Source organism: Myiozetetes cayanensis, unplaced genomic scaffold (genome assembly GCF_022539395.1).
Source record: "Myiozetetes cayanensis isolate MyiCay16 unplaced genomic scaffold, myiCay2020 scf1, whole genome shotgun sequence".
Taxonomy (NCBI): Eukaryota; Metazoa; Chordata; class Aves; order Passeriformes; family Tyrannidae; genus Myiozetetes; species Myiozetetes cayanensis.
This window is the reverse complement of record NW_026086604.1, coordinates 121,411,993-121,428,010: the sequence shown is the minus strand read 5'-3', so window position 1 is coordinate 121,428,010 and position 16,018 is coordinate 121,411,993. Positions and strand designations below refer to the sequence as shown.

Sequence of the window (16,018 nt, the reverse complement as noted above, 5' to 3'; positions counted from 1 at the left end):
GGAGTTTGTTTTGTAAATATTTTATATATGTGAAAAAATTTGTGAGAATGAATATGCAGATAGAGTTATCTTAGGTAATAAGAACTCATGAGAGATGAAAGTGGGAATTTTCTAGAAGATACTGGGAATACAGTAAGATGTAAATATTGATAAAATCTTTCCCTTAAAGTATAATTGAGTTTGGGCTTTTTAGCAAAGGTGGTATGAATATACACCATGTTGTTTGTATTTCTTTCTGTTTGTTCATCAGATGTTTTCTCTTGTTTCCTAACAAACAGGAAATTATCTTAAATTACCAACACAGCAATTGCCTTACCAGTTCTGTGGTAAGGCAAGTGGAAGTAGAGATCAAATACATAAATGTGCCTTCCTTAAAATCAAAATTATGTCCTTCATAATTTTTTAAATTATTTCCAATTCTTATTTTAAACACATGATCTCTTATGGTCTAAGCAAATTTATGATAAAAAGTGCAAGACAAATGATGACCTCTAAGAAATTTTTAAAACTTCTCATCAGTAGTTGCCTTTGTATTAGGAGTATTGAGAGCATTTTTTAAAGGCACATATTTTATCTTCAGTGCTCCAGAGTGCTCACTGAGAAACTTCATTATGTCTTTAAAAATAATCATTTTTGGATTGCATTTTGCAAAAACCTCCATCAGAACTTACCTCCCCTTTATTGATATATCTGGATACATGCATTTTACAGTATTTTTGGCTTACAGAATGCATTTTTTTTTTTATTAGCAATCCTGGTTCAAGGTGAACTGTGTACCAGAGCCACAGTAAAATGTGGTTGAATTCCAGGTTATATTACATGGCCAGAATAACCAATTTTAATGTTTGAGACAGAGTTGGATACTGTGCAGCTTGCAGACTTTTTATATCCAGCACTTGAGGTGAAATGCCCTGCAGAGTAGGTCAGCAGAGGACACAAGCACCTGTCATTGCGACATTCTGCTCTCTTGAAATTACTGCAACCTTCATCAAACCCAAGGATTCTATGTAACAAATCAAGATTTCTTGGATTGGCTTTACTATTTAATTTCAGATGATTATTAAGGGTTTTTTTAGCACACTATTCATGTAAAATTTACTCAACTTATATAAGGAGTTTTTACGGAGCTCACAACTCTATGAGTGTAGACTAAGAAATGTCTACACATTAAATAGGAGTGGTTCACAGCATTTAAAGGCCAGTCATTTAATCAGATAATTAACTTCTATATTATTAGGTTGTTACAGTAAGATATAGGATATCCTTCACTTACTTAACATTTTCTGTTTTACATTATTTTGCATAATAAAGTTTTTTAAAAATGTTTTGCGTATGCTGGCCAAATTTCACTTTGAATGCAGCTGAGGAAATTAAGTGGCACGATGTACTTAATCCAGCCCCTTGAGACAACCTTTTGTTAAATCTTGACTGAAATCCATAGAAGTAAATCGGCACCTTTCAGATGAGCTGCCAAGTCACAAATGTACTGTTTGCTATCACAACAATTGCCATGAACCGTATTGATTGAGAGTTCAGATAAATGCCCTTTGCGTGACTTTGAGTGTGGAGCCGCCTAGTCTGCTGCTTCATAGAGGGGGAAATCTCTTCAAAAACATTGTTTACTTGCAACAGTCCACTTGTGCAGAGGTTTTCTATTTTAAGTAAGCTATAAAATGTTTTCTTGGACTGTATGGGTGATCTTGATAGCTTGATTTCCTGTTCACAGAGGCCTGTCAGTGCTATGAATAAAGTGGATTTTGGGACTGGGTTTGTAACGTGGCTCTTGTTTGTGGTGGTGGGCAGCTGGGGGTACCAAAGGCTTGAGCCACACAACCATTGTGAACTGTGGTTGATATCAGAAAAACTTATAGTTGTTCATACTGTTGTCCCTTGTCCATAATCAAAAGTATTTAAAAGTCATCAACAGGGTTTGGCTCCTCCCCTGAATTTTCCAAAGGAACTTTTTTTTGTTTTTTTGTTAGATCCAGTTTTCTTCATTGTAACAGGTAGAGAGATGCAATAAAGAATCCTTCTGTTTATGCTGTTAGGTAATGATATGCTTTTGCATGCTTCACATTTTATTGGGAGAGTGGAGTATGGGTAGACTTAAAACCACAATAATTGTCTGGAATTTTGTCTGTAAAGCTGACAGATTGGTGTGTTTCTTCCCCAGGCATTAAATGGGTTTGTGTTAGTTGTTACAGCAGATGCTCTGGTTTTTTACGTCTCTTCTACCATCCAAGACTACTTGGGCTTCCAACAAGTAAGTTTATTTTTTCCTCTATTTTTTTCAGAGGTTTTGCTTAATTTCAGAGAACATCAGTGTTTGTGTTTAGGGTCTGATAGTTTGTGTAATAAAAACCTCAGTTAGGTACTTTGGGTTGGATCACTTTGAAACCATATTACTTTTCTATCAGCTTTACATAGCCAGGATGTCAGGCCAAGCACAACAGGAATGTAATTTCCAAAGTTGAGTTAGGCAAGATAGGAAGTTTTCACACTTAATTAGTCTTCACTGTAACAACTGTTTGAAATTTATACTGTGGTGTTACCCAGTTTATGATGCTGAGTGAGCCATAATTCAATGGGAAGGTAATTATTTTAATGGAAACCTTTCATGCGAAATTATTTCCATATGCCTTGAGATTTTAAGTATCAAGTGAGTAATTTTAGTATTTTTAGAATTTTAGTGTTCTCTTGCTCATGTTTATTTATTTAATTATTTCTTTCAAAACAAGCTTTTTTTTTTTTTTTTCCTTTACTATTTCTGGTGCAGATCACATATGGCTGACTTTAGTGGGCTTGCAAGCCAGGTACCAAAGTAGTAAAGACCAAGGCAGAGCAGGCAAATGTTGCCTTCGTTACAGAACTCCTGAGATTACTTTATGTGGAGATGATAGAAGCTGGGTTATCAATGTATATCTGTGGATACTGAATGTTGATAGTTGCTGTCTAAAAATAGGGAGAAACTCTGGTTGGTCTGCCATCTGTTGAACTGGGGAATGTTTGTGTAAAAGAAATTATTTCAAACAAAACATCATTATTCCTGGGGATACATATTCTTTCAGTGTTGTGGAATGAAGAAAGAGAAAAGCTTGGAAAACAAATTTGGCATAAAATTTATATAGTAATACTAGTAAATCAAGTGCGTGATAAAGAAGTGAAGTCTTAAATTTACAAAAATTAGCATTTCCGGCAATTTGTTTTGGAAAATACTGATTGTTTTATTAAATTCATCAAAGCAAATTTTGAGTTAGGCTTTTGCCAGTTCACCTCAATTGCTTTAGATCTATGTTTTATTTTAAATATTTTCTGTTTATATAATAGTTGAGTCTTTGAAACACACTGAAAGCAGGGAACTTCACTCCTCTCAGTCAACTGAGTCTTTTCTTGAATATTTTGGGTGCTTTTTTCCTCCTTAATTTCCTTCAGTGACTGATCCCCACTGTTGTACCTTTGCCGTTTAGATCACATTCCTAACAAAACAATTGGTGGTGATATAGGAGCTTAATAATTACATGTTTTACACATCCTTAAGGAGTGACAAATCTTTCAGGCAAACAAATCCACTGTTCATAACCTACTTGGCTTAGTTTTGGAAGTTGTTTGGTTCAGGGTCTTTGGCTTCTTTTGTATTCATGTAGCACCTGTAATGGGTCAAGTCAAGTGCTAACTGGCAAGTACTTTATTTACCAGTATGTAAAATTAAATTACTTAAACAGAACCTAGGCATAAAAGTTACAGCCTTTCTTGGATAAAAGTAGGTTAAGAAATAGTTGACATAGTGTTATTTTCTTTTCCTAAGATAATATTTTTTATTATTGTTTCACATGTTTGCAGTCGTGGGTGTAGCTGAATTCTCTGTGCTGCTAAAAACTGTTTTGTGAAGCTTTACCAAGTGCATATGATTGTATGTATTTATCCCTGAGCAAAATGGATTTTCCTTTATCCATAGCAGTGTTGTCAACCAGACAACTTGTATCATATTGTCATATAATTTTCTTATTCTTGTTCTTTCCCACCTCTTTCCATTTGTCCATAGTCGGATATTATACACCAGAGCGTATTTGAGTTGATTCACACAGAAGACAGACCTGAGTTTCAGCGACAGCTACATTGGGCATTAAATCCTTCCCAGTCGGCAGATTCTGGACCAAGCGTACAAGGTAAGAATGCAGCCAATTTCTGTGTTTACCTGTCTGATTAGCTGGGGTTTTTTTGATTTTTGTATGTAGAAGAGTTTAGTTAACAATATGTGAAGAAAGGAAGGAATAACATCTTTTAAACTTATTAGAATTTTATGTATGTATTTAGGCAACAGTAAGAATTACTCTATTTTGCATTTTAAATAGGCAGTGCTATTCATAGCACAGCATCGTAACAATATTAATTATACTTTAAATTGGGAGATTTTAATTTGGAGCACAAATGGCAGTGTCTTACATGTCTGATCAGTCTAAGAATGTGTTAGTGATGGTGTTAATATAGGGCATAGTGCATTCCTTGCCACATAGACCAGCACTTCTCTTGGGCATAAAAGGGGTAGAGAAATAAAAGACGAAATAGGTGAGCCATTAAGATCAAACAGTATGCTTGTTAGAGCGTTGGGTTGTCACGTTATTAAGTGACCTGCTGTACTGAGAAACAACTAAGGGGAAAGTCATTGCCTATGTATCAGAACAAAGAGTAGGTACAGATAGTTATATGTAATCCAGGAAGCATATGCCTGCCTTATAATGACAATAAAACCATTGAGACAACTACTACATTTTAATTCTCCATTTTACACAACTGCTGATGAAATATGTAGGTTAAATTCTCTGTTACTGTGACTTGATTATAGATAATTATTTTTTAATCCATAAGAAGTCCAGAGTGTTTTTAACTAAATCTACCATGCATAAAGTAATTTGATTTAAAGCTCTTAGTGGTTTCATATTTAATATTTTAGAGTAAGGAAATACCATGATTTGAGAGAGAAATAAAAAACAACAAATGTTGTGATGCTTGAAACACAGCTCAGTATATTTCATTTTTTTCATTTAGTGCTCAACATTGTTCTATCATCTGTGGATCAATCTACACAGTCCTGCTGCATATGCTGCACAATAGTTAACAGTACAGTTTAGTATAGCAAACAGCTGCTGGCACTCAGAAACCAGATTTTTATGTGGTGACTTATTGTTTGCTTTAGAGTGAAATGGTGTTCTATAGCGCTTAAGCAAGTGCATATGATTTATGAAAGGTTATGTTTGAAAAGTACAACATCAGGTTGAATTGACATCAGATTTGACTGAATCACTCTAAGTGCTGAGCAGGATTACAATTGTTTTTTTAGTATCTTGTGTTTCTAGTTTACTAAAAGCTGCTAATTATGCCCCATCTCTGAAAGTGTTCAAGGCCAGGTTGGATGGGGCTTTGAGCAACCTGGTCTAGTGGAAGATGTTCAACCCATGGCAGGGGGGTTTAAATTAGGTGATCTCTAAGGTCCTTTCCAACCCAAACCATTCTATGATTCTATGATGACTTTTGAGCCTCAGGTAGCATGAAAGGTTTGAATGGTGAGGATTTTTAAACTGAATTTAGATTTATAACAAAGGATAATGCTATGATCGTGAGGATGCCCTCCATTTTTGCTAAGTTAATAATTTTCCTTTTAATACATTCAGCTAGCATTATGTAGATATTTATAGATATATTATAATTGTTCTCAGGCTTCAGCACAGATTCCAGCCTGAGTCTGGGAACTAATACTGCTTTCAGTTAGCCTGGACTGGTTATTTCTCACTCAGTAGTCTGGTATGCCCCTAGACCACTGGTTTTCTCAGCTGTTACTGTGCTTCCCAGACAATCCTCTCAGTCCTGTCTAATCCCAGAGAAGTTTGCAAAATTCTTATTTTTCAGTCCCAAATATCTGCTTTGGGACCTTAAGTCTGGATTATCTTTTAAAGTTTGCATGCTATGCAACCACGTATGGTCTTGAACTTAAAGACAAGACTTAATGCACTGCATGTTCTGCGCGTCGCTCCGTGATATTGATGAGATCCAGTGTAAGCTTATGAGAGATAGGGGTTCAACAAAGAAGGACTTGCACTTCTTGTTGAATACTAGAGCTGCACTCAGTAAGAGTTGGTATTTTTGAATAATAAGTTAGGATTTGCAAACCGTTTCTTTGTGCTTTCTTCATAATCATTGCTTCTTCGGAGAGCATCCAACCTGTTTAATTCTCTCTTGGAGAAGCACTGTCTCAGAAGTGTTGAAAATTCTCACCTGCATTTAGGGAATTAATTAGAAAAAAAAATAAAATCTCCAACAGCAGAAAGTAAGGAAGTAAATTTGCTTTGTTTGTTGAGAACCACTCATATGATGAGTGTGGGAATTTGTTATTTTTTGATATCAAAGTTGGCTGGTAGCTATCTTGGACTACAAGTTTCTGAGTTTCTGGGCCTGTGGGATTAGCTTATAATGGTGGCTTTAGCCAATACACAGTTCTGCAGATGGCTGTAATTTCAGATTATCCCTTTCTGTGCACACTATAACCTAGAGCCCTTTTTATCTTTTTCTCCATACCTTGAAGTTTGTTCAACAAAAATTGACCTTGCATAGCAGTTCTTTTAAGAAAAAAAAGACATCTCCTGATTTTATCTGAAAAGCTGGATAAATCAACATTTTTTGTTGGATTTAGATGGCCTTAGGTTGCAAGGCCTCTTGGTGAGCCATCAGCAATCTCATTTGGCTCCAGTTCTGACTCTTGAATTAATAGGAGATTAAATTGAACTGGCTCTTGGTAAGGATTTGTTTTCCTTTGGGTTTGGTTCGCCATTGTGCAAACCACTAAACCTATCTGTAAGTTTTTCCAGCTGTCCAAGAGACAAAGTTATGTTCCAAAACCATAATTTGGTGCCTTATTAAGTGATATACTCTCTCCACCTCATCTCCAACTCTGGAAGGTCAATATGGTTTCTTAAAATCTGTACTTTTCTTTTGTCCATACATGACAATCAGTTCTCAGAGTATGTGGAATATTTTTTTAAATAGTAGAGCATTTAACACTCTAGAATAACATTTTAAACTGTTTTTTCTTAATATTCTACATGTATGAATTCCTACAGAATCAACAGTTTGTGGGTTTTTATATGTATTGCAAACACGATCACTTTGCTGAATTTGATGTGAGAAGACATGCTCTGGTGTTTCTGTATATGTACTCTCATGCAGACCACATGTATTCTATCAGAAGTTTATTGATTTACCTTCTGTTTTTACTTTATATTACAAATGTTTAAGTCTGTTTTGTGAATGCCACTTATCAGCAAACGCTTTTCCTGAAGGGGTAGGATACAATGTTGTTATCCTAGCTGGCAGTCATGGTTTTTAGTATTTTTTAAAACAATCCACAAAATGCAAGTACTCCAGGTACCTCTGGAGAGGTAACTAGGGTGTTTTGATCAGTAGAGCCCAGAAACATTTTCATTGTTTAGTAGAGTGGTTTTGCATCCATTAGAGAAATGTTGATTTATTGTGGTGGTTTCTTAAAGATGCTTATTTTTATTTATTACTACAGGTTTCACCTGACTGTCTGGAAAGTAACCATTTGATCTCCTGAATTTTTGAATTCTGAGTTCCTGTAGTTGCTACTACAGACACCCTTTTTGCAGACCCTACTGATGTGCTCTCTGCTGAGAACTCTGCTCTCTGTAACTGATTCAGAATCTAGGTTGTTGACAAACATAATGAATAAATTAAAAACACAGCAAAAACCCCAAAGAAAAAATTCTTACAAATAAATTGTATGCAGTTTTCAAATACCATAGTCTGTAAAACATAATCCCATCAGAAGAACTGATAGCTAACCAGTGTTGCAATCATTATAGGTTCTGAGGATGTTTCCAGTTTACATTGTTCTTGCTCTGGTCATGACCTAACGCTTTGTTTATGAGACGGAAGATCGTTTGTTATAGATAGCCTTCACTAGGTGTTCTTCTAAAAATAATCCTTATAAATAATCCTTTCCTGCAGGAGATAATGGCTTTTCACAGCCAGCAACCTATTATAACCCAGACCAACTTCCTCCAGAGAATTCTTCCTTTATGGAAAGGAATTTCATCTGCAGGTTACGATGCCTCCTTGATAATTCATCTGGATTCCTGGTGAGTATAGAGTTACGTAAAAACTTCCACATATGCTTAGAAGTTGGACATCTGCATTATCCTAACAAGATGTACAGAAACTTATTTGTTAAGTCTCCAAAGATATCTGAGCTGCTTGAATGAGAATGTTTCAGTTAGTGACACTGAATGTGCCTCCTTCATGATGTTGTCACAACCAGGTACAGCTTCTCTCATTTCTCATGGCTCACTTTCCTCAGTGAAATGCAAATAAGCATCTGCTTTTGTAAATTACTGTGTGATTTGCAGATAAAAAAGCATTACAAGATTATTTTCTGTTGGGTATCTTAAGATGCACTAAGTTATTGGTACTAACAGGACCATAGTTTTCCCTTATTATGGAAAGTCTGTGCTTGGTCTTTTTAATGTGGGTTTATGCAGATTTTGGAACAATTACGTTATGATCCTGTTTGTGACTTTCTACAAATAGAATTGTTTACAATTGCAAAATCAAATATATACATCTGCAAGAGAAATGTTATTATAATTGTATGTATGTATAGTGCCATGTTTGTTAGGATATTAGAAGCCTCAGTTGACATTTGCTATTACATGTTTGGAGGTTTTTTTACAGAACAACCTTCTGTTAATTCCTTTTTGAGTGAGGTAATTAGTAGATCTTGAAGTGTCACACTCAGGGGTGTAACAACAGTATTCTGTACTTGCTAGGTAACTTTTATGTGTGCCATGCTACAAAGGTTGAATCTGATGATCTTAGAAAAAATAAAAATGTATGTTTTATGCCATAACAGAAATACTTAACTCTTAAATATTTCCAATGTATAACAGTTACTTTTTTCTTCATCCTAAGGCTATGAATTTTCAAGGAAGGTTAAAGTTTCTCCATGGACAAAACAAGAAAGGGAAGGATGGTGCTACTTTGTCTCCTCAGCTTGCTCTGTTTGCAGTAGCTACTCCCCTGCAGCCACCATCCATCCTTGAGATACGAACCAAAAACTTCATCTTCAGAACTAAACACAAACTGGATTTCACACCTACTGGCTGTGATGCAAAGTAGGTGTAAATTATTCTGCATAATAGTCTAATAATTAGTTTGCTGATGAGATAGGTTTCATGTATGTATTTGAAATATAAAGCAGGTTACTCTTTCAGTATATATACTGATTCAGTGATGACTGCTTAGAAACTACTAAGATTTTTCTTCAACTCTTTTACTAAGTAAACAGAAATGGCATTGTCATAGTCTACTTCCTTGAAATGGCATACTGCTTTCTGACCTTCAAGTGTTGAAAAACCAGAACAGCACCACTGACTCCCTCAAAAAAACCAAACCAAAACAAATCCCCCCCCACACACAAAAACCACCACCACAAACTAACAAAAACCCCAAAAACAAACAAAACCAAAAAAAAAACAATATGATGAAACAAAAAGCAAAGAACCCAAAATAAAAAGCCCAAAAGACAGAATACTACTGAGTTAAGAAAAGTTTCATGTTTAAATCTGGTTTGAAATTTGGTTTTAGAACTGATAGGCAAAGTGTTTCATTTTATTCTACATGCATATTTTCTTCTTCAATTCAAATAGATGTAAAATACAATGGAAATGTCATTTTCTTCAAAATAAACAAATTAAGTCCTTTTTATAATACGACTTTTACCCATTTCCAAACCATTCTTTTCTCTGTATAAGATTTGGAAACATTACTGCCTTACTAGATCAAAATAATGTAACTATGCATCAACATGGCAAGAAACCCATAAAGATGCTTCTTTATCAAAATAAAAGCCTCTGGCCTCCTTCCTTCCCTCCTTCTCCTTTCCCTCCTATTTTTGATTGACAATGCTTTCAGATTCATTTTCAGTGGAATCTCATATGGATTTCTATGTCTACTTGTAGGTTAGATTCAAATTACTCAGTATTCTGTCTACTGTGAGACCAAAATGTTTTTCTTGACTTCTGTAAACTGATACAAGTAAAAGTTAACAAAATGTTAACACAGGCATTTCTTTCTTCTGTTTTTTTTTTCTTTCACTTGAAACCTTCAATTTTTGTAACAGTTTTTACTCTTACATATATTGTTTCCTATCCCCACTTTTTCCTTTTTTTACCATCCTACCTTTGAATCTCCATTTCTTTGTTCTAAATCCTGTTTAAGTCTCTTTTTGACGATTTTATTTTATCATGTATCTCATAGGGATCACATGGATGCTGTTAAGTTTTCATCTCCCTGACATCTAGTAAAGTACTCTAATTTTAGCTACCAGGGTCAAACATGGCTCTTGACAGTACTCCTCTGAGGCATATCTTGTTTAAATGCAGACACAAGGGTCCCAGATCAGTAAATAGCAAAGGGGATATAGTTATGAGATACACCCTGTTTTGAACTTTAAGCTACTAAAAATACTGAGTTAGGCAAGAAGTTTTAGATAACTACAGTTAAAGCCCTACTTAATTCTACATGCAAGCACCTACAGGTAAATGCTATGAAATAAGGCTAAGAAAACAGTGTCTTTCATTGTAACAAATGGGAGCTGCCTGCTAGGAGTGAATATGTTCAAAAGTATGGAACTGAGAGTCCAGCTGTAGGCATCCACATTTTTTTTATGATGTAACAACTTTTGAAACCATTTCTACTCACTGAATGCAACCTGGCAGACTAGTGAAGATTTTATAATTTGTTAACTGTATTTTTTATTAGAGCTGTCCTACTTCCGCGTACAACTGATATTGCAACAAAGGGTAGTTACCACTTGCATCTGAAATGTGCTAGCCATAATTAACTTGCTTAGCATTCATTCTGTGAATTGGTTCATCAGCAGCTTTGCAATTTTTTGTTTTTAACTTCCAGAGGAAAGATTGTCCTGGGATACACTGAAGCAGAGCTGTGTATGCGAGGAACAGGATACCAGTTTGTTCACGCAGCTGATATGCTTTATTGTGCTGAAAATCATGTCCGAAGTAAGTTTCGTTCCCCAAGAAAGGCTGAAAAATCAAAGTATGGAGTATTTTTTCAGTAAGAATGTAATATGAAGGACTGTTTAAAAAAAAGCTAACAAAAAGAACACTATTTATTTCACGTAATCTTTCCCTCCCTATAAAAACTTATAGTGGTTGAAGAAATATTTAGAATTTCTATCTAGACCCTTTTAGGATATATATTCCAGTCTCTGTCACATCTTGCTCTTCTCACTTCCTTCTCTGCTCAACCCAACTTCTGCTATTTCAACAACTTCCTTTGGGCAAGGAGACCTTTTCAAAGACAACTTTCCTGTTAGCAAGTTAAATGAAGCATTTTCTTTTGATATTAGTATGAGATTTTTACCAGAAATTAATCTGTGATTTAACATGCTAGTGTCCTATCCATTTCTGGTTTTGATTCTTGGCAGCTTGATTTGGTTTAACTAACATTTTATGGAAAGAAGTATGGTGTTTTAAGCTAAGGAAATAAGTATGAGCTATCTAACCTATAACTATTTAGTGGACTTTGGTTTTAATTTTTGTTAGCTGTAACATATTTGTCTTCGGAATTGACAGAGTCATCTTTAGGATATTTTGGTGCTTGTTCTTTTCTATTGACTTCTCTTGAAAGGTTTTTTTTCTTTTATGCCCTTATATAAAGTTAAATAGCTCCCTCAGTAGGTTAGTTCTCAGCCTTTATTAAGCTCATTTTCTGTTTCAGGTATAGCTCAGTCACTGTTGCCTATCAGTGGTTTTGTTTCTTTCATAAAAAATAAGAAAGAAATGGTTCCAGAATAGAATGGGGTGAAAGTTTAGGATGAATGGTTTGAAACTTTGTCTTAAAACTGGTTTTGCTCTACTTAGAATGCTAAGATTAAAAAAAAAGATCTTGTAGCAAAGATTATTTTTGGTTATGATTCTTAAGCTTTCCTAATACTTTTAATTTAAGTTTTCTATCTAGAAATTCTTTTTTTCAGCAATGTACAATGAAAATGTATTGTGTTTATCAAGCATTGTTAGTGAGGTGGTAGTGTGAGTGAAAATTAGATTTTTAAGTACCTCTGCATTAACTAGTCAAAATGTGGAAGTATTGGATTCAGAACCAATGTGTTTTCTAACTGCTTAAGTAACAGTCACTTTTTGGAAACAGGAGTCTTAGGCTTTTGTCACTTACATGTTCTAATGTTTATTAATTTCTGTTACTGAAGAAATAAAGGATGAAGCTTAATACAGAATGCTACCAATCTGTAGTGGATATCCTACAACTGCTTGCACTTTTGACTTTTATTTTACCAGTAAATTAAACATCTTAAAGTGATCAATCATCTTGTTTCGCTGGAAATGCATTAGTGCCACACAGAATTGGGTGATGGAGGACATGGGATTTGTAAAATTGCTATGCAAATGGGATTCCTTTCATGACTGTCATACAGATTTTCATGGTTTTGTTTGCTGGACAGTAAACAGTATGCTTACTCTTTAAATCTAGTGATGAAGACAGGTGAGAGTGGAATGACTGTATTTAGGCTTCTAACCAAAGAAAATCGATGGGCCTGGGTACAGGCAAATGCTCGTCTTGTCTACAAAAATGGAAGACCAGATTACATCATTGCCACACAAAGACCTCTCACGTAAGTCATTACTGCATAAAGTTGCACACTTCAAAAACTGAAACCTTTTGAGCCTGTTTATATTCAGAAAGGATTTCTTTGTTTTTAATAAATGCCCTTTAGATTCTAAATTCCAAAGAGAAAACCTTTCAATTTACTAACAAACACTTAAAAGAATTCTGATATTTCAGTAAGTGGCATAGTTGTTTTTGAGTAAAACTTTAGACACTGATTTCATGTAGAGAGTAAGGGCAGTGGTACAAGGACAAAGTTTATTCCATCCACCCTGTTTTTAATTCGGTATCCTCATTAGCAAAAATTGACCTCATTACCAACAAATAATATAAAGAAATTCAGTCCTTTATGGTGCTGAACTGAGTTCTACATGACATGGAATTCAGCATTTTCATACAGGTTAAATAATTTTGCTAAGGAGTCTGTAAAAATGGAGAAAAAGTGGTACTTGAAGTATACATTTACTTGCTACACCAGGAAAAGCATAATGCATGTAACAAAGCCCATTTATTTTAATTTCAGCCCATAATGCACAGAAAATGGTGTATGCTATCTAGATTTAATTAGAAATGTAATATGTAAATGTGGTATTACAGTTATAAGCTCCTTATTTCATAATCTGCCTCTTGGTTTAACTCAGGCAAGTTGAACTGGAATAGGTAGGAATTTGAAAAATGCCTACAAATAGAATAGTTCATTTTTTTATATAATTCCAGGAGACAAAAAAATTATGATAACTGTTTAGTACTGCAGTATTATAGTATGTATATGCTTTATTTTCAGAGATGAAGAAGGGGCAGAACACCTACGGAAGCGTAACATGAAGTTGCCCTTCATGTTTGCCACTGGTGAGGCTGTGTTATATGAGGTATCTTTCCCTATGTCAAGCCTTATGGATCCCTCTCAGACGAAGAGTAAAAGCACAATGGGAAAAGGAGCCAAAGCAACGCTACACAATGATCCTGTTGATCCAAACTCCCTCCTAGGTGTCATGTTAAGGCAGGATGAGTCTGTTTATCTCTGCCCTCCAGCATCACATAAACTTTCCTTTGAGCGGAACTTCTTTGCAGACAGTAGGGATGAACTGGGTGATGTTGTCAGCAGCAACTGGACAGATAATCTCCTACCTGCTGGAAGTCACAACATTCTCAAACGGGAGCTGATGGAGTGTTCCCAGGACAGTACTGTTGAACTTCCTGAAGACAGTGCAGCACTCTTTCAGGATAACAAAACCAGTGATTTGTACAGCATCATGAAAAGTCTGGGTATTGACTTTGAAGATCTAAAGTGTATTCAGCAGGATGAAGAGTTCTTTAAAACTGAATTATCTGATGTGGATGACATTGGGGACATCAACATAACTGATGAAATCCTGACTTATGTTCAGGATTCCTTAAATAAATCTGACTTTTTATATTCAGACTGTAACCAGCAGCAGCCATTGGTCCAGAATGAAGGCTGCTTGGTACAGCAAGACTTAGATCCGCATCAACTTCATCAGCACCAGAAACAGCTCGTGGAGCAGCAGCAACAGCAGCAACAACAGCAGCAGCTCTGTCAAAAGATGAAACATATGCAAGTCAATGGGATGTTCACGAATTGGAGCTCTGGCATCAGCATGCCTCTTAGCTGCTCACAGCAGCAGCCCCAGCAATACATGTTCCCTGGCATGCATGCCACTACATCTGAGTTCTCTTACAAATCAGAAGTGAACACTTCTCCTTATGATTGTAGGCAAGAGTTTATTCCTTACAAGCAACCCGCAGCAATGATACCACAGCTTTCTAATTTTGCTCAAATGGATTTCCCTGCAGCAGGTTTTGACAGACCGAGCTATTCCGCTTCTTCCAACTTTGAGGATTTTCTCAGTCGTTTGCAGCAAGTCCCTGAAAATCTCGAGTGTGGGATAAACTCTGAGTCTGTTATGCTAACTCCTCAAGCATGCTATGCAGGCGCTGTTTCCATGTACCAGTGCACGCAGGAGGCACAGCCCAGCTGTGTGGAACAAATGCAATATGATCCTATGATGACAAATCAACAACAACAAACCTTGGTGAACAAGGTATGGTAAACAGCATTGCTGCATTGCTTGCATTTTGAATCGAGTTTATATTGTTTTGTGTGGCTACCAGGGTGCAGAGTTTGTCATGAATGACTTGCTGAGTTTGAAACAGATGGGTTAGCAGTGTGTGAATGTGTTTGCTTTATTGGTTCGTTAGATTGAAGAGGGTTGCGTTTGATCAAGTTTATATGTACACGTATTGGCAACCTGATAGCTCTCTTTGGCATTATTAACCAAGAGTGAGTGAACTGGTCTGCTGTACCTACCAGTAATTTTCCTGGTAGGAGCAAAACAAAAGTAGATTGGTCACAAGCTTGGAATTTGCTAATACACCTTTTTTAGAGGAGTGATGTCAGGAATACTGTTGGCACATTGATTTTCATTAGCATATGTTGTAAGTATCCAAAAAAAACAATCTTGTTTTCAAAGTATTAGTATTTTCTAGCTACTCAGATTTCTCAATGATTTTAGGATTACTGAAAGTATTAGGTTACAATATATTAATGGCATGAAATATTTGAACTATTGTACTCCTGCACACAATGTTACTGCAAAAAAAAAATTATATATTGCTCTAAGGGAAAGTCAACTAGTTCCTCAAACTGCTGTCTAAATTATCTACTGAAGATAGGAGAGAGGAAAAATTATATTGCAATAAGATAAGCTAGACCTTTTTCACAAAGAAGAATGCACAATAAAAGCTGTAGAAGAGTGCACCCTGGCAGTAGCACACACTACAGTTTTAAACATCGTTCTTCATAGGTAAAATTAACTTAGAAATAAAACAAAATTATTACAAATTCCTGATATGAATAATCTTTGTTGAAGTACTTTCAATTGTACCATTTATTTCTGTTCATACTGCTCAAGTACAGAACGACAATTCTTTTTTTTTTTTCTTCCTCAATGAGTTAATGTTCTGAAGTACTGATCCTGCAAATGCTTATGCACATGCATAAGCATTTACAGAATTAAAGTATTAATTGGCATTTAACCTGTGCAAGGCAAAGGTGAGGAATGCAATTAGAACATATCCAGGGTTTTGATATGCTTAATACAAGTACAAAACATACCCTTTTTAAAATTGCTTCACTATAGGAAAAAAATACAATTGGAGCATTGCAGAAATTTACCTAAAATACAGAACAATTCAGCAAGATGAATGGCTTCTCCCTGAGTGCCCAAGGGCTGAAAAAGCACGAAGTGACTTTGACAAACTGCAGTGTGCAAACTTGAGCACT

At 35.5% G+C, this 16,018-nt stretch overlaps 1 protein-coding gene across 1 annotated transcript in view; it reads left to right on the top strand.

Annotated features, from left to right (window-relative positions):
- Positions 1 to 16,018, top strand: part of AHR (aryl hydrocarbon receptor) — a 59,517-nt gene that overhangs the window by 38,453 nt on the left and 5,046 nt on the right. Inside the window, 7 exon segments of the mRNA XM_050310201.1 lie at positions 2,174 to 2,263; positions 4,043 to 4,166; positions 8,020 to 8,150; positions 8,980 to 9,182; positions 10,981 to 11,090; positions 12,580 to 12,721; positions 13,499 to 14,777. Coding sequence (XP_050166158.1) covers positions 2,174 to 2,263; positions 4,043 to 4,166; positions 8,020 to 8,150; positions 8,980 to 9,182; positions 10,981 to 11,090; positions 12,580 to 12,721; positions 13,499 to 14,777 — 2,079 coding nt within the window.